This window comes from Phacochoerus africanus, chromosome 5 (genome assembly GCF_016906955.1).
Source record: "Phacochoerus africanus isolate WHEZ1 chromosome 5, ROS_Pafr_v1, whole genome shotgun sequence".
Lineage (NCBI taxonomy): Eukaryota > Metazoa > Chordata > Mammalia > Artiodactyla > Suidae > Phacochoerus > Phacochoerus africanus.
Window position 1 is genome coordinate 19,493,624 of NC_062548.1, and position 16,830 is coordinate 19,510,453.

Here is a 16,830-nt window from a genome sequence, read left to right on the forward strand (position 1 = left end):
TCAAGGGTACACGTAGAGCAGAAAGGGCAAGGGAGGAGGACTGAGAGGGAAAAGTGGGACCTGGAGACCTTAGAATTGTGGAGGGGGAGGGGGCATTGTCAATTGCAGCTCAAGTGACTCAGGTCTTGTATTTACACCTCAGCCATTTCCGTCTCCCCTCAAAGCCACAGCCTCTCTGTGAGAGGAAGCTGGGGTTTGTGGTTCCTGTTTTGCTTGAGGACAAGGAGTAGGAGGGATGAGGGGGCTGCTAAGAGCCCTGGCTTCTCATTTCAGGGTCATTAATTCTTCCCTAAGAGGAAGAAGGGGCTACACTGGTGACTCCAACGCCTATTCCTTCACCTGTAGTCATTCTTGCGAAACAACACTTGGCTAAGTTTTGTATTGCGGTTATTTACGTCTACCTCCCACCCTCCTCTGAGTTCCTCAAAGGCAGAGGTCATGTATGACCTGTTGCTGAATTTCTAGAGCCCTGCATGGGTAGTAGGTTCCCATTTATCTTTGGTTGAGTGATCTGGGAAGCAAACCAAAGTGGGTACATTTCAAACAGCCCTCTGAGGCCCTGGTGGTGAGAAAGAGCTGAGACAGGTGGGCACCAACTGCTGGAAGCTCACAGAAGAGATCGGCAGGGGAAGGACGCAATGAAGAAAATTCAGGATGCTGCTTTATCACCTGGAGGAAGGTAAGAGACTAATCGCTCCTTATTTGGGACTATGTGAAGTGACCTCGAGCTACACCTCTTCCTCCAGCCCCCTCCCTAAGCCTCCCTTTCCAAATTTCCAATTAGAGGAACTAGATGAGCTGACAGAGTCAGAACCTGGGCCTTAGAATCATCTGGTCTAAGCACCTCTGATGCAGGCAGGAATCCAGCAGCCTGCTCAGCCTGTCTCTGGTGCTCTATTTCTTATTGCTGAAAGAGTCTCTAAGGTCACCTTTAGATCTAACATTGAATGATCATCAGTGACTTTCTCTTTTTGCTTTCTCATCTGTAAAACCAGGGCTGAACTACTTTGGTTCTAAGATAATTTTAGAAAAGGGATCTCTTTACAGCCTTGGATACTCCAATAGATCATTCATGAAATCTCTTTAGGTGGGTGTTATCTTTATTTTCAGTTTCTAAAGCAATCTAAAGGCAACAGAAATAAGAATGACCTGAAGCTGGCCGTCTTTGTTCTCAGCCTGAAACAGTCCGAGCTGGCCAGGTGGCCATGGCTGTTTCTGGCAATTGCAGGCCATGAAAAGGAGCCGAAGCCGTTCGCAGCCATTATTAGTGCTGGCACGATACCGTCACGGTCTTGGGCGCCGCTAACTAACGTCATGGCCCTTCTTGTTGATCCTACCCACTCCAGTTTTAAAGCAGTGGTTCCAGGGTTCCCTCGGCCTCTCTCTGTCCCACGCCCGGAAGCTGGGAAGGTCTAAAGCGAAGACAGGGAGAAGACCCGGAAGTGGGGCCGTCCTTCAAGCACGTGATGAGGGAACACACCGGTGCTGTCACGTGACTCGCCGTTCCTGGGTGCTGAATGTTTAGCTGCTCTTAAAGGTACAGGCTGCTGGGCCCCCTGCATTAGACGGGGCGGAGGCAGAGTCCGACCGGTGGGTCTTGGTGGGGCGTTCGAGGGCGCGAGATGGAGCCCGGGGTTAGGGCCGTGGCTCGCCGGGCGCGAGTGCAGCGGAGAAGCCGGAGCTGGGACCGGCAGTGGGGCGTTGATCCTTCTCACCTGTCACAGCCCCTCATCCGCCCCATCAGGGCCAACTCTGAACTCTCGCTGACTTTGGACCCTTCGGGGGACCTCAACTTGATGCCATGGGAGGCTGCGCGGGCTCGCGGCAGCGCCTTTCGGATTCGGAGGGTGAGTATTCCCTCCCACCCTCATGGGATTGGCTACCTCTGTCTCCGCGACCCACCTGACAGGTTTGGGCGCTGGTCGGCCCCAGGAGAACACCGGTGGGGCCACCGTGCACCTGAGAGTGGGGTGGGGGTCATGCCCTCTTCTCCTCCCCCTTCCAGGGGAGGAGACCGACCCGGCACCTCGGCCTCCTCTGCAGGACCGTCAGGGCGCCCATTGGAAGAACGCGGTGGGCTTCTGGTGAGTGGCCTGAAGAGTGCAGCAGAAGTAAAAGTGGGGCGGGAAGAAGGAAGCGACCAGAGGAAAGAGGGAAGAAAGAGTGGAGCTTCGAAAAAGGAGCTGAATCCACAAAATATTTGCTGAACCATTTGGTTGGCCCTGAGGCAGTGTGTAAATTTCCCAAGTTTCACTCATTCACTTTTCACCTTCACCTTTTGGCCACACCCTCCTATCACCTGTAGGGTTACTTCAACCAACTCGGGCTTTAAATTTGAAAGTACGTTTATTTCTAAAAGAAAATGTTAAGATTACTGGTTTGGGGGGGGGTATTTTTCTCATTTGTTTGGTTTTTTTTTTTTTCCTTTTTGGCTGCACACGTGGCATGCAGAAGTTGCCAGACCAGAGATCAAACCTTTACCATAGCAGTGACAACACTGCCGGATCTTTAATGCAGTGAGCCACCAGAGAATTCCTTAAAAGAAAACTTTAAATCACTACTCTGGATGGAAAACCAGTATTTTCTTAACGCACATTTAAATAAATGCAGCACTATTTTTCTTTTTAAGGGTGGCACCTGAGGCACATGGAAGTTTCCAGGCTAAGGGTCAAATCAGAGCTACAGCTGGCGGTCTACACCATAGCTCATGGCAACGTCCGATCTTTAACCCACTGAGTGAGGCCATGGATTGAACCTGAATCCTCAATGGATACTAGTCAGATTCATTTCCACTGCACTGCAGTGGGAACTCCTGCATCACTATTTTTTAAATGTCTCCCATCTACCTCCTAAAAATCATTCAAATACTGAGCCTTGGGAATAGTTCTAGCACGAACCTAAACATCAAAGACTTGGGTAGTAGGTTGGATTGGAAGTGAGGCTCCCTCTGTGAGCCTCAGTTTCTCAGCAGTAAAATGGGAAGAGTGGCAGTACCACTTCCTAGGCTTGTGAAGAGGACACATGACGTCCTGGTGCTGGGCCCAGTTCCCTTCCCATCACTGATGGCAGCTCTGAGAGATGAGAGTAAGGAAACAAGATCCTTCATGGATCTTAAAGGGTATTATCTTATTTTGATCTCTGCAGCCCTCTGAGATAAGAGAAATTTTTCTTTTTTTTTCTTTCTTTTTTTTTTTTTTGTCTTTTTGCCTTTTCTGGGGCCACACCTGCGGCATATGGAGATTCCCAGGCTAGGGGTTTAATCGGGGCTATTGCTGCCGGCCTACACCAGAGCCACAGCAATGTGGGATCCGAGCCACATCTGCGACCTACACCACAGCTCAGGGCAATGCCGGATCCTTAACCCATTGAGCAAGGCCAGGGATTGAACCCGCAACCTCATGGTTCCTAGTCAGATTCATTAACCACTGACGTGAACTCCCTGAGATAGAGAAATTTATATCCCTGTTTTCCACATCAGCACACTGAGGCCGCTCAAGTAGGAAGTGGCAGCGTGGGACCTGAGCATAATCCTTTGGGTTTCAAGCCCCCCAGGAGCTTTCTGCTGTACCACAATCAGAGACAGCGGATCAGTGGATGAGAAATACCCTAGGACCTGACTCATGGGGGGAGCTTGGAGGAGAAAGTCATCCAGATGCCTTCTTTCTCATCCTCCTGGGAAAAGTCTTGGCGATTAGATGTGACCCCAAGTTTGTCTCATCCAAAAGTCTGTATTTCTGACCCTCACACTACATGGAGATGGGGGTCTGGTGATAGAAAAAAAGGAGGTACAGGGAAAGGGGAGGTTTGGTGCTAAAACTGCGGATAGATTGTAGTCCTGAAAGAAGGTTATGATCTAATATGTCAGTTATGTCTTATGAAAACTTGGTGGGGGTGGGATCTGTCCTGCTCACTCCAGGCTCCTGGGCCTCTGCAACAACTTCTCTTATGTGGTGATGCTCAGTGCTGCCCACGACATCCTTAGTCACCAGAGAGCACCTGGGAACCAGAGCCACGTAAGTGACCCTCTCTTTCTGACACCACTACCACCATGTCTGGTTCCTCTGGGAAGATAGGGACTCACCCTGGGGCAGAGACTCCCGGGAAAAATTCTTAGAATGAGGTGGCTAAGGGGTGGGGCAAGAGGGCTGAAGGTCCCAGACCTCAGAGCAGGAAGGGTCTTTGAGAATCAGTGGGGGGAGTTCCCATCGTGGCGCAGCGGAAACGAATCCAACTAGGAACCATGAGGTTGCGGGTTGGATCCCTGGCCTCGATCAGTAGGTTAAGGATCTGGCGTTGCTGTGAGCTGCAGTGTAGGTCACAGACAAGGCTCGGATCCCACGTTGCTATGGCTGTAGTGTAGGCTGGCAGCTGTAGCTCCAATTCCACCTGTAGCCTGGGAACCTCCCTATGCCAGCAGCGGGCGGGGGACGGGGTGGGAGGGGGGAGGTTCCCTAAAAAGCAAAAAAAAAAAAAAAAAGGAAAAAAATCTCTTGGGTGGTTGCCAAGGTGGGGGAGGAAGTGGCATGGTCTGGGAATTTGGGGTTAATGGATGCAAACTCTTGCCTTTGGAATGGATAAGCAATGAGATCCTGCTGTGTAGCACTGGGAACTATATCTAGTCACTTGTGATGGAGAATGATAATGTAAGAAAAAAAGAATGTATATATGTATATGTATCTGGGTCACCTTGCTGTATGGTAGAAAATTGACAGAACACTGTAAACCAGCTATAATGAAAAAAAAAATCATTTTAAAAAAGAATCAATTAATAGCAGCTGTGCAAACTCAAATGTTGGCTGAATGGGACTATGGTCTAAGGCCTGGTTTTTTAACCCCTGCAGTGCTGACATTTGGGGCTGGACAGTTCTTTGTTGTGGGACTTTCCTGTGTGCTATACGATGTTTAGCAGCATCTCTGGCCTCCACCTGCTGGATGCCAATAGCCAATCTGCTACCCTCCAGTTGTCTAACCGCCAAGAATGTCTCCAGGCATTGCTAGATGTCTCCTAGAGGGTATACTCACCTCTGGTTGAGACCCCCTCATCTGGTGAGCAGGAGGATGCAGACCCAAGGGGAGCAGCTGCCACCTTTCAGGTCCAACAGGGAATTTGATCCAAGATCAGATTTTTTAGAAACTCAAATTATTTAAATCGAAGTTCCTGAGTGTGTTACCCAAATCTAGTCCATTTACAGGGCCACCTTTTTTTTTTTTTTTTTTTTTAGGGCCACACTTGCAGCATATGGAGTTTCCCAGGCTAGGGGTCCACTTGGAGCTGCAGCTGCCAGCCTACACCACAGCTCACAGCACTGCTAGATCCTTAACCCACTGAGCGAGGCCAGGGATCAAACCTGCAACCTCATGGTTTCTCATTGGATTCGTTAACCACTGTGCCACAATGGGAACTCCAGAGACACTGAGGTCTTAAGAAGCCAATGCTGGAGTTCCTGTTGTGGCACAGCGGAAAAGAATCTGACAAGTAGTCATGAGGATGTGGGTTCAATCCCTGGCCTCACTCAGTGGGTCGGGGATCCAGCGTTACTGTGAGCTGTGGCGTAGGCCAGCAGCTACAGCTCCAATTCGACCCCTAGCCTCGGAACTTCCATATGCCTTGGGTGTGGCCCTAAAAAGAAAAAAAAAAGAAGAAGAAGCTACTGCTAACCTGAGCCCATCCTTCAAGTTAGAGCAGAGCTGGGAATGGAGTCAGCTGGTCTGCCCTCCTGCCTCCCTGGGTGCAAGATTTTCTTCTCTCCCATCAGGTGGACCCAGACCCAACACCCACCCCTCATAATAGCACATCTCGATTTGACTGTAACTCTGTCTCCACGGCTGTGAGTACCATCTGGTCCTCCCCTTACCCTTACTCTGGGTCTGTAGACCCCACCCCTACCCCCTGAGCACCCGGCTGGTACTGCCCTGACTCTTAATAATGAAGGCTGCCATTTACTGAGTGCTTTCTTTTTTATTTTATTTTTTTTAGGGCTGTACCCTCACCATATGGAAATTCCCAGGCTCTGAACTGAAGCTGCAGCTCCCAGCCTACGCCACAGCCACAGCCATGCCAGATGTGAGCCACGTCAGCAACCTACACTGTAGCTCACGGCCATGCCAGATACTTGGCCCACTGAGCAAGGCTAGGGATCGAACCTGCATCCTCATGTATACTAGTCAAGTCCATTACCACTGAGCCACAATGGGAACTCCCTGCTGAGCCCTTTCTCTGGGCAGGAGATATTATCTTATTTGATCTGCCTGTGAGCCAGGTGCTGTCATGGTCCCCATTTTCCAAATAATGAAATCAAAGCTCAGAGAATGTGTCTACCTTGACACAGAGCTAAGGAGTGGCAGACCTGGTACTGGACGCAGTTCTGTGTGGCTGCAGAGCCTGTATTTGTAGCAGGTTTAACTGGCTGGCTTCTGTCTTTCCCTGGCCACTCGGTTGAGAGGCTTGTCCCTGGGAAGGTCTGGGGTCTCACTGTGTTCTCTGGTCCCAGGCGGTGCTCCTGGCAGACATCCTTCCCACCCTCATCATCAAATTGCTGGCTCCTCTTGGCCTCCATCTGCTGCCCTACAGGTCTGGGGCGGGGGTGGGGGTGGGAGTGGGAGGAAAGGCAGGTGGGATCCGAGAGCAGAGCGATCGGCAAGGCAGAGGAGCTGGCGGGAGGGCTGGGAGCTGAGCAGGGTCGCTGAGCATCTGCGCCCCCCACCCCGACCCCCACATCTCCCTTCAGCCCCCGGGTTCTCACCAGTGGGATCTGTGCCGCTGGAAGCTTCATCTTGGTCGCCTTTTCTCATTCGGTGGCAACCAGCCTGTGTGGTGAGTGTCAGGTGAAGGCCCTGAGGAATCACAGCAGAGCCTTGGTGGGGAGGGTCTGCCCAACTTCCCAGCGGAGAGGGATTTTTTCTGTAACCCTCAGAAGCCCGCTAGGACTGTTGCAATAGGAGACGAGAGATGAGGTCAACTTGGAGTGGTAGGTGGGGGCGGGGGTGGGAGGACGTGGGTGGCTTAGATGGAAATTGGGATGAGCACAGTCCCCATGACCAAGACTCCGTGGTGGAGGTGGTGGAGGCATCGAGGATGCCTTTTTTTTTTTTCTTCTGCTTTTTAGGGCTGCAGGCGCGGCATATGGAGGTTCCCAGGCTAGGGCTTGAATCAGAGCTACAGCTGCCGGCCTACACCACAGCCACAGCCACGTGGGATGCGAGAGCTGCGTCTGCGACCTACACCACCGCTCATGGCAACAGGGCCAGGGATCGAACCCACATCCTCATGACTCCTAGTCGAGTTCGTTAACTGCTGAGCCACAAGGGGAACTCCAAGGATGACTTCTTGTTCCCGGTTTGCTAACTGGGTGGACGGAGGTACCATCCCCTCTGGCAGACATGCAGAGGAGGGGGTTGGTTCTACTTTAGATCTGGAGCCCAGCCTGTTCGGGGATCTGGTTTTGTTTTGTTTTGTTTTGTTTTTTGTCTTTTTAGGGCCACACCCACAGCATGTGGAGGTTCCCAGGCTAGGGGCTGCACTGGAGCTGTAGCCACAGGCCTACGCCACAGCCACAGCAATGCCAGATCCCAGCTGCATCTGTGCCCTACACCACAGCTCATGGCAACACTGTATCCTTAACCCACTAAGCAATGCCAGGGATCGAACGTGTGTCCTCATGGATCCTAGTCAGATTCATTTCCACTGAGCCATGACAGGAACTCCCAGGGGATCTGTTTTTAGCTCCTCCGTGTGAATGCAGAGGATGCAGAAGAGGCTGTGGCCAGACACCTTAAGGGATTGGGGCTGTCGGGGAAAGGCTGATGTGGCCAAAGCCGTGTCTGTCCTTTCCCAGGTGTGGTCTTGGCTAGCATCTCTTCAGGTCTGGGGGAGGTCACCTTCCTCTCCCTCACCGCCTTCTACCCCAGGTAAGCAGGCAAGGAGTGCGGGGAGGGGGTCCCACTGCTGGCTTTGGTCCTCCTTAGTGCTGCTGTGTTCTCCTTCTCAGGACCGTGATCTCCTGGTGGTCCTCGGGTACTGGGGGAGCCGGGCTCCTGGGGGCATTGTCCTACCTGGGCCTCACCCAGGCCGGCCTCTCCCCCCAGCACACCTTGCTGTCCATGCTGGGTATCCCCGCCCTGATGCTAGCCAGGTAAGTGGCCTTGGGCCCAGAGGAAGAGGGATTTTTTTTTTTTTGGCTTTTTAGGGCCATACCCACAGCATAGGGGAGTTCCTAAGCTAGAGGTGGAATTGGAGCTGTAGCACCGCTCAGGGCAACGCCAGATCCTTAACCCACTGAGTGAGGCCAGGGATCGAACCCGCATCTTCATGGATCCTAGTCGGGTTCGTTAACCACTGCGCCACGAAGGGAACTCCGGGAAGAGGGACTGGAGGAGGGGGAACTTGATCATGATTCTAGTCTTCAGATCCCAACAGCCGTGTTAGGAGGAAATATGAGTTCTAGGCTCTGATAGGCCTGTTTGAGTTCTGGAGCCACCCCTTATTGGCTGTGTTGTATGGGACAAGTTACTTTACCTCTCTGACCACATTTCAGATGGGGGTAACTTTCCTTGCTTCCCTCCCCGTGTGGTGACATATGTGAAGCGTTGAATATAGTGTGGCTCCCACAGTGATTTAAGGGGGACAAGGGTGGACTTTGTTCATTTTGTGCATATTTTCACGTGTGTTAGGAAGAAATTTTTTTTTGTCTTTTTTTTCTTTTTAGGACCTCATCTGCAGTATTTGGAGGTTCGCAGGCTAGGGGTCTAATCAGAGCTGCAGCGGCCAGCCTACACCACAGCCACAGCAACATGGGATCAGAGCCACGTCTGCAACCTACACCACAGCTCACGGCAACGCCGGATCCTTAACCCACTGAGCAAGGCCAGGGATCGAACCCACAACCTCATGGTTCCTAGTCAGACTCGTTTCCACTGCACCATGACAGGAACTCCTGTTAGGAAGAAATTTTAATTGGTCTTTCAAATGGTTATTTCATAGATTATTGTTTAGGGCCAGGCCTTGTAGAAAAAAGTGAATCAGTTGAAAGGAAAATTTTCAGTAAAAAATAATATATGCAGGAGGAATGTAGATATGGCAGATATCATGAAGGTAAAATATAAATGACTGAATTTTGGAAAGTTCTGGCCTAGCACAGGAGGAACACATAATAAATGGTAGCTAGAGCGATTATTAGAATAACAGTGACAGGAGTTCCTGTTGTGGCTCAGTGGTTAACGAATCCAATTAGGAACCATGAGGTTGTGTGTTCCATCCCTGGCCTTGCTCCGTGGGTTAAGGATCCGGCGTTGCTGTGAGCTGTGGTGTAGGTCGCAGATGCGGCTCGGATCCCACGTTGCTGTGGCTCTGGCGCAGGCTGGTGGGTACAGCTCCAATTAGACCCCTAGCCTGGGAACCTCCATATGCCGCAGAAGCGGCCCTAGAAAAAAAAAGGTAAAAAGACAAAAAAAAAAAGAATAACAATGACAAGAAAACAGAGTTGACTTTTTTGGTGTGAGCCAGGAGTCAAAATGAAGCTGCGTGGATTAGAACCAACAAGGAACAGAGTTCCCACTATGACATAATGGGATCAGTGGTGTCTCTGCAGTGCCAGGATGGAGGTTTGATCCCTATCCTGGAGCAGTGGGTTAAAGGATCCAGCATGGCTGCAACTGCGTTATAGGTCACGACTGTGGCTTGGATCTCATCCCTGGACCTCCATATGCCACAGAGCGAAAAAGAAAAAAAATAAAAATAAAAAAAGAGCCAGCAAAGATGTACATTTCTTTTTTTTTTTGTCTTTATTTTTTTTGCCTTTTTTAGGGCCTCTTCCCGTGGGATATGGAGGTTCCCAGGTTAGGGGTCTAATCGGAGCTGCAGCTGCCAGCCTACGCCACAGCCACAACAACACAGGATCTGAGCTGTGTCTGTGACCTACACCACAGCTCACGGCAACGCCGGATCCTTAACCCACGGAGCAAGGCCAGGGATCGAACCCGCAACCTCATGGTTCCTAGTCAGGTTCGTTAACTACTGCGCCATGATGGGAACGCCTACATTTCTTTTCTTTTTTTTTTTTTTTTAATTTATTTATATATATATATTTTTTCTACTGTATAGCATGGTGGCCCAGTTACACATACATATATACATTCTTTTTTCTCGCATTACGTGTTCCATCATAAGTGACTAGACAGAGTTCCCAAGAGGTGCATTTCAGCTCCAGAGAAAGAAGCGTTTCTGCACAGTCGGAGGTCTCTGGCTCTGGTTGGGGGTGCCTTGAAGGAGAGTCAGAACGAGAGGGGCTGCCTTTCCAGCCCGACAGAGGCTTTTCAGTGTGATCTTCTTTCTGCCTGATCCTAGCTATTTCCTGTTGCTCACGTCTCCTGGGTCCCAGGACCCTGGAGGGGAAGAGGAGGCAGAGACAGCAGCCCGGCAGCCCCTGATAAATAGCGAGGCCCCCGAGTTGAAGCCAGGTAGGAGACACAGGAGCCCCTTCCAGCTGTCACCGTCTCTTTCTCTCTCTGCCTTTCAGTATTTCTCTCTCTACGGTGGACAGGGGAGGGGAAGTGGATGGGTGTGCCGGCTATGGCAAGAGCCAATCGCACTCATCTGTTCAAGAAATACTCAGTGGGGAGGTCCCATTTTTGTTGTTTTTGTTTTTTTTTTGTCTTTTCGCCTTTTCTAGGGCCGCTCCCACAGCACATGGAGGTTCCCAGGCTAGGGGTCCAATGGAGCTGTAGCTGCCGGCCTACACCACAGGCACAGCCACACCGGATCCAAGCTGCATCTGCGACCTACACCACAGCTCATGGCAACGCCAGATCCTTAACCCACTGAGCGAGGCCAGGGATTGAACCCGCAACCTCACGATTCCTAGTTGGATTTGTTAACCACTGAGCCACGACGGGAACTCACAAGGATGTCCCATTTCTGGCTCAGCCATTTAAGCACATTGTCTCTGTGATGTGATGCAGGTTCGATCCCTGGCTTTGCTCCATGAGTTAAGGATCTGGCGTTGCCAGAACTGCATAGTTCGAGGATGCAGCTTGGATCTGGCGGGGCTGTGGCTGTGGCCTAGACCAGCAGCTGCAGCTCTGATTTGAACCCTGGCCCTGGAACTTCCATATTCCCCAGGTGCGGCCCTAAGAGGGAAAGAGAAAAAAAAGAATCATTGTGTACTTATGGCTACCAGGCACATTCTGATCACTGAGGTGCGGTGGTGACTCAGATAAGGAAATGAGGCTCACTTGTAAAACAAACAGCCAAATTGGAAACGTGTTGTTTTCACACGTTGCCAAGTAGTAGAGGAATATAGCACAGCAACGCCCCGGGAAATGGCAGCTGCGGGGAAGGAGAGGGGTTCTAGAGAAAGCGGTCAGTGAGGGCCTTTTTTGAGGATGGGTCATTGGGCTGAAACATGAATGACAAGGAGTCAGCCCTGTAAGCACCAGGGAGAACAGGTTCCAGGCAGGGGAACAGCAAGTGCTAAGACCCTGTGGCAAGAATGAGCTTGAATGTTCAAAAAACAGAAAGGAGGGCCCAGTGCGGCTGGAGTGGAGAATATTCTGCCACGGTCAGGAGCCATGAAGAAGTCTCACCTGTGGAGTTCCCATTGTGGCGCAGCACAAATGAATCTGACTAGGAACTGTGAGGACTCGGGTTCGATCCCTGGCCTCCATCAGTGGGTTAAGGATTTGGTGTTGCTGTGAGTTGTGGTGTAAGTCGCAGATGCGGCTCGGATCCTGTGTTGCTGTGGCTGTGGTGTAGGCCGGCACAGCAACACAGGATCCTAGCCTGGAAACGTCCATATGCCACAAGTGCAGCTCTTAAAAAAAAAAGCAAAAAAAAGAAGTCTTATCTAGTTCCCTTTTTTTTTTTTTATTTATCTTTTTAGGGCTGCCCCTGTGGCATATGGAGGTTCCCAGGCCAGGGGTCAAATTGGAGCTGTATCCACTGGCCACAATGGGAACTCCCAGTGTACCCACTTCTAAGTACAGTCCAGTGGCCTGTGTGCATTGACACTATTGTGTTGGCTGATTCTTGCACACTATCACCCCTTTTCTGAGTCATGTGCCAACCTCACCTGCCCTTCTCTCCCTGTGCCCTCCCCTCCCACCTGCAGGCTCCGGCTCACACCTGTCCCTTCAGGAAAGGTGGACTGTGTTCAAGGTACGGACCGTGGTGGCGGGGGCGTGTCCCCTGTGGCCAGTGTTTGTCTCCCCGGCTCCTGCTCACGTCTCCTGACCCTTCCAGGGCCTGCTGCATTACATCGTCCCCCTGGTGCTGGTTTACTTTGCTGAGTATTTCATCAACCAGGGCCTTGTGAGTGAGGGGCTGCGGGGAGGGGGTGGAAACAGTGATGGAGGTGGGGACCCCCACATTCCCATCCTTCTCCCCGTCCCCCGTCTGGTCTTTGCTGCAGTTTGAACTCCTCTTCTTCCGGAACACGTTCCTGAGTCATGCTCAGCAGTACCGCTGGTGAGAAGAGGGAGGGTGGGGGGGCAGGACAGCCGGTGGGCTGGGGGAGCCTCCCCTTGGTGATCAGCACTGGGGTTGGGAGGGGCTGCCCTGCTCTGGAGCTGCCCTGCCAAGTAGGCTCTGGAAGCACTTCCTCCCACTTCCTGCCTCATCGAAGGTACCAGATGCTATACCAGGCTGGCGTCTTTGCCTCCCGCTCCTCTCTCCGCTGCTGTCACATCCGCCACACATGGGCCCTGGCCTTGCTACAGGTACTGACTGTGTGCCCCCCCCCAGCTCCTAGACCTACCTTGGCTCCCAGCTTCCCCCAACCCCATGCTTCCCTCCCTCAGCAGGGGGTATTTTTTGCACACCCTCATATTCTAAGCACAGGGAACAAAAGCCAGCTGGGATGTGTATAAAATGTGGCAGGAGCCAGGCAAACCTGGACCCAAATCCCAGCTTATGTACTCAGTAGCCATGTGATTTTGGGCAGGCGCCTAAACTAATCTGAACCTCATTTTCCTCCTCTACAAACCCAGCCTAGGCATTCCCATTGTGGCTCAGTGGGTTAAGAACCCAACTGGTATCCACAAGGACTCGGACTCAATTCCTGGCCTCGCTCAGTGGGTTAAGGCTCCGGCATTGCCACAAGCTGCAGCGTAGGTCCCAGATGTGGCTTAGATCCTGTGTGGCTGCGACGATGGCGTAGGCTGGCAGCTGCAGCTCAGATTCCACCCCTAGGCTGGGAATTTCCATATGTCCCAGGTGTGGCCCTAGAAAGGAAAAAAAATCAAAAAACAAAAAACCCCCCAAGTGGTTGTGAGACATAGAGATAGGAAGAATGAAAGAACAAGATTTTATATTGTGCTTTAATCACTTGGAACACTTAATGGTTATTTGCCCAAGCCATGCAGAGAGACATGCTTTCAGATAACATTTCCAATGATAAGGAAATGTCCAGTTCTTTTATCCTGGATGGTTAATTACAATAGAATCAGTGATGTTGTAGTGAACAGGTTATTTAGCTCAAGCCTGGTGAGCAAATTCGTGGCAAAAGTCAAAATGAACAAAGACACCTTTCCCTCCAGCAGTCCTAACAGAACGAGTTTTATGGAACCAGCATTCATATTTCAAAGTCACATGTCTTCAGCCACCGAAGGTGACTGTGAAAATAAACTTGCGGTGGCACAGGACATTACTGATCTTATCTCTGTGGCAGCACCAGTTTGATTCCTGGCCCAGCACAGTGGTTCCAGCATGGCCACACCTGCTATGTAAGTTGCAGCTGTGGCTCAGATTCAGTCCGTGGCCTGGGAACTTACATATGCTGCAGGTGTAGCCATAAAGTTTTTTAAAATAAAAAATAAAATAAGATAAACTTTCCACTATTTTAGTGGGGGGAAGGAAAGAAAACGTGATTTTAAACATTCATATTTTCTTGTTTGTTTCTAAATGTCAGAGTCCTGGGTCACACCTAAAAATATTTTAAAGCAAGTCCTTGGGAGTTCCCGGTGTGGCTCAATGGTAACGAACCCGACTAGTAACCAGGAGGATGCGGGTTTGATCCCTGGCCTCGCTCAGTGGGTTAAGGATCTGGTGATGCTGTGAACTGTGGTGTGGGTCGCAGATGCGGCTCAGATCCCCAGTTGGCTGTGATATAGAGCAGCAGCTATAGCTCCAATTGGACCCTTAGCCTGGGACTTCCATATGCCACATTGGAGGCCCTAAAAGGAAGCAAAAAAAAAAAAACAAAAAAAAACAAGCAAGTCCTTGGCAATCTCCAAATTAGTCTTTTTTTAATGGCCACAACCAAGGCACATGGCTACAGCAATGCCGGATCCTTTAACTGGCTACACCCAAGCCTCTGCAGTGACTGAGCTGCTGCAGTCAAAAAAAATTTTTTTTTTTTTTATGGCCACACCATATACCAGGAGGGTGTATAAAAAGTCATCTTTAGGAGTTCCCGTGGCTCAGTGGTTAACGAATCCGACTAGGAACCATGAGGTTGCGGGTTCGATCCCTGGCCTTGCTTAGTGGGTTGAGGATCTGGCGTTGCTGGGAGCTGTGGTGTAGGTTGCAGATGGGACTCAGATCCCGAGTTGCTGAGGCTCTGGCGTAGGCCAGTGTCTACAGCTCTGATTTGACCCCTAGCCTGGGAACCTCCATATGCCGAGGGAGGGAGAGGCCCTAGAAAAGGCAAAAAGACAAAAAAAAAAAAAAAAGACGTCTTTAAAATAAACCTTCAGGAGTTCCCATCGTGGCGCAGCGGAAATGAATCCGACTAGGAACCATGAGGTTGCAGGTTCGATCTCTGGTCTTGCTCAGTGCGTAAAGGATCTGACGTTGCCATGAGCTGTGGTATAGATCATAGACTTGGCTCGGATCCTGTGTGGCTGTTGCTGCGGTGTAGGCCAGCAGCTGCAGCTCTGATCCAACCCCTAGCCTGGGACCTTCCATATGCCAAGGGTGCAGCCCTAAAAAGCAAAATAAATAAATAAATAAATAAACCTTCAGGGATTTCCCGTTGTGGCCCAGCGGAAACGAATCTGACTAGGAACCATGAGGTTGCTCAGTGGGTTCAGGATCTGGTGTTGCCATGAGCTTTGGTGTGGGTCACAGACGAGGCTCCGATCTGGCATTGCTGTGGCTGTGGTGTAGGCTGACAGCTGCTGCTCTGATCCAACCCCTAGCCTGGGAATCTCCATGTGCCACAGGTGCAGCGCTAAAAAGCAAAAAAAAAAAAAAAAAAAAAAAAAAAACTAGGACCAGGGCCATAGGACGGGATGGCTTCCTGTGTGCCTCTGGTCCCAGGCGGACCCACCTCCCATCCCCACCCCCCTAACCCTCCCCATCCCCCCACCTGCACCCACAGTGCCTCAACCTGGTCTTCCTGCTGGCGGACGTGTGGCTGAGCTTCCTGCCCAGCATCTACCTCGTCTTCCTGATCATTCTGTATGAGGGGCTCCTGGGAGGAGCGGCCTATGTGAACACCTTTCACAATATTGCCCTGGAGGTCAGTACTGAACGGGCCAGGGCTGTGGGTGGGTGGCCTCCCTGGGAGAGTCCCAGGCCGGGGTGTGCAGCACTGAAGCCTCACCCCTGCTCCCCACCCTCCTCAGACCAGTGATGAGCATCGGGAATTTGCCATGGCAACCGCCTGTGTCTCTGACACCTTGGGGATCTCGCTCTCAGGGCTCCTGGCCCTGCCTCTGCACGACTTCCTCTGCCGCCTCTCCTGACACTGTAGCTCCTTGGGACATAGGACACATTGACCTGGACCCACACTGACCAGTGGGCAGGTCGGACCGACCCGAGGCCCACAGCCCGGAGCCCATCCAGGAGCTCTGCCCCCGATCCTCCCTGCATGGCTGGGATGTGGGAAAGTGCTGAGGCCCTGTTCCCCTCTGATGGAGGAGCAGCAATTTTCTCCCAGTCCCAAGCTGGTTTGGGGAATTTCTTGGTGTCATGCCCTGGGAATAAATGCCTATTTTATCAATTGACTCTTGTGCCATTTTTCTCCCTGAAAAAACATAGTATAAAAGCAGTAAGGAGTTCCTATCATGGCACAGTGGTTGACAAATTCGACTAGGAATCATGAGGTTGCGGGTTCGATCCCTGCCCTTGCTCAGTGGGTTAAGTAAGGATCTGGCATTGCTGTGAGCTGTGGTGTAGGTTGCAGACGTGGCTCGGATCCTGATTTGCTGTGGCTCTGGCGTAGGCCAGTGTCTACAGCTCTGATTTGACCCGTAGCCTGGGAACCTCCATATGCCTCGGGAAGCGGCCCTAGAAAAAGACAAAAAAAAAAAAGAAAAGCAATAAGCTCGCTTTGGAATACATAGAGGAGCGTGTAAAGAAAGCATTTCAGCAAATTGTCTAGTCTTTTTTTTTTTTTTGGCTGCACCCACAGCATGCAGAAGTTCCTGGGTCAGGGATCGAACCTGCGCCACCACAGTAACCAGAGCCACAGCAGTAGCAACACCAGGTCCTTAACCTGCCGGGCCACCAGGGAACTCCAAATTGTCTAGTGTTGGAGGCTTTGCTTATTCATTCACTTAGTCATTTCCTCATTCATTCACTGTGTAGGACAATCTCTATACATTTTTTTCCCCAGCACTTAAGTTTCCAAACCTACAGAGAAGTTGAAAGAACTTGCGCAGTGAGTACAGGTGTAGGCACCAGCTGGGTTCTACTGTTTTGCCAGTTGCTTTGTCATGCATCCAGCCTTCTGTGCACATCTGTCCTTTCCTCAATTCAACTTTTTTTTGTGATGCATTACACACTAAGGAGATGAGTGCCATGCACCTCCCTCTAAATATTTCAGCATGCACATATTTCACTAGACTCCAGTCTTTTTTTTATTTTTATTTTTTTGTTGCACTGGTGGCCTG

General features: G+C 51.0%; 1 protein-coding gene across 8 annotated transcripts; it reads left to right on the forward strand.

Annotated features, from left to right (window-relative positions):
* The first annotated feature begins 195 nt into the window (after positions 1-195).
* Positions 196-15,942, forward strand: CLN3 (CLN3 lysosomal/endosomal transmembrane protein, battenin). 8 transcript variants are annotated; one of them, XM_047780177.1, is made up of 17 exons: positions 196-679; positions 1,347-1,537; positions 1,725-1,847; positions 2,006-2,084; positions 3,917-4,013; positions 5,757-5,828; positions 6,492-6,571; positions 6,729-6,814; positions 7,836-7,908; positions 7,989-8,132; positions 10,343-10,455; positions 12,105-12,151; positions 12,236-12,304; positions 12,405-12,460; positions 12,618-12,711; positions 15,315-15,455; positions 15,562-15,942. In XM_047780177.1, the coding sequence occupies exons 3-17, from the start codon at positions 1,802-1,804 to the stop codon at positions 15,679-15,681; spliced, it is 1,317 nt and encodes a 438-aa protein (XP_047636133.1). In that variant the 5' UTR covers positions 196-679; positions 1,347-1,537; positions 1,725-1,801; the 3' UTR covers positions 15,682-15,942. The 8 variants fall into 8 exon arrangements, with proteins under 8 accessions (XP_047636133.1, XP_047636132.1, XP_047636136.1 ...); XM_047780176.1 differs by having other exon boundaries at positions 1,745-1,847; XM_047780180.1 differs by having other exon boundaries at positions 197-679; positions 2,044-2,084.
* The last annotated feature ends 888 nt before the right edge of the window (positions 15,943-16,830 follow it).

What these genes read in the sequence shown, in the direction of transcription:
- CLN3 (XM_047780173.1), top strand. Translation starts at nt 1,623, where the DNA reads ATGGAGCCCGGGGTTAGGGCCGTGGCTCGCCGGGCGCGAGTGCAGCGG. An exon ending in CTCCATCTGCTGCCCTACAG is followed by an intron (nt 6,572 to 6,728) that starts GTCTGGGGCGGG and finishes ATCTCCCTTCAG; the next exon opens with CCCCCGGGTTCTCACCAGTG. An exon ending in CATGCTCAGCAGTACCGCTG is followed by an intron (nt 12,461 to 12,617) that starts GTGAGAAGAGGG and finishes GCCTCATCGAAG; the next exon opens with GTACCAGATGCTATACCAGG.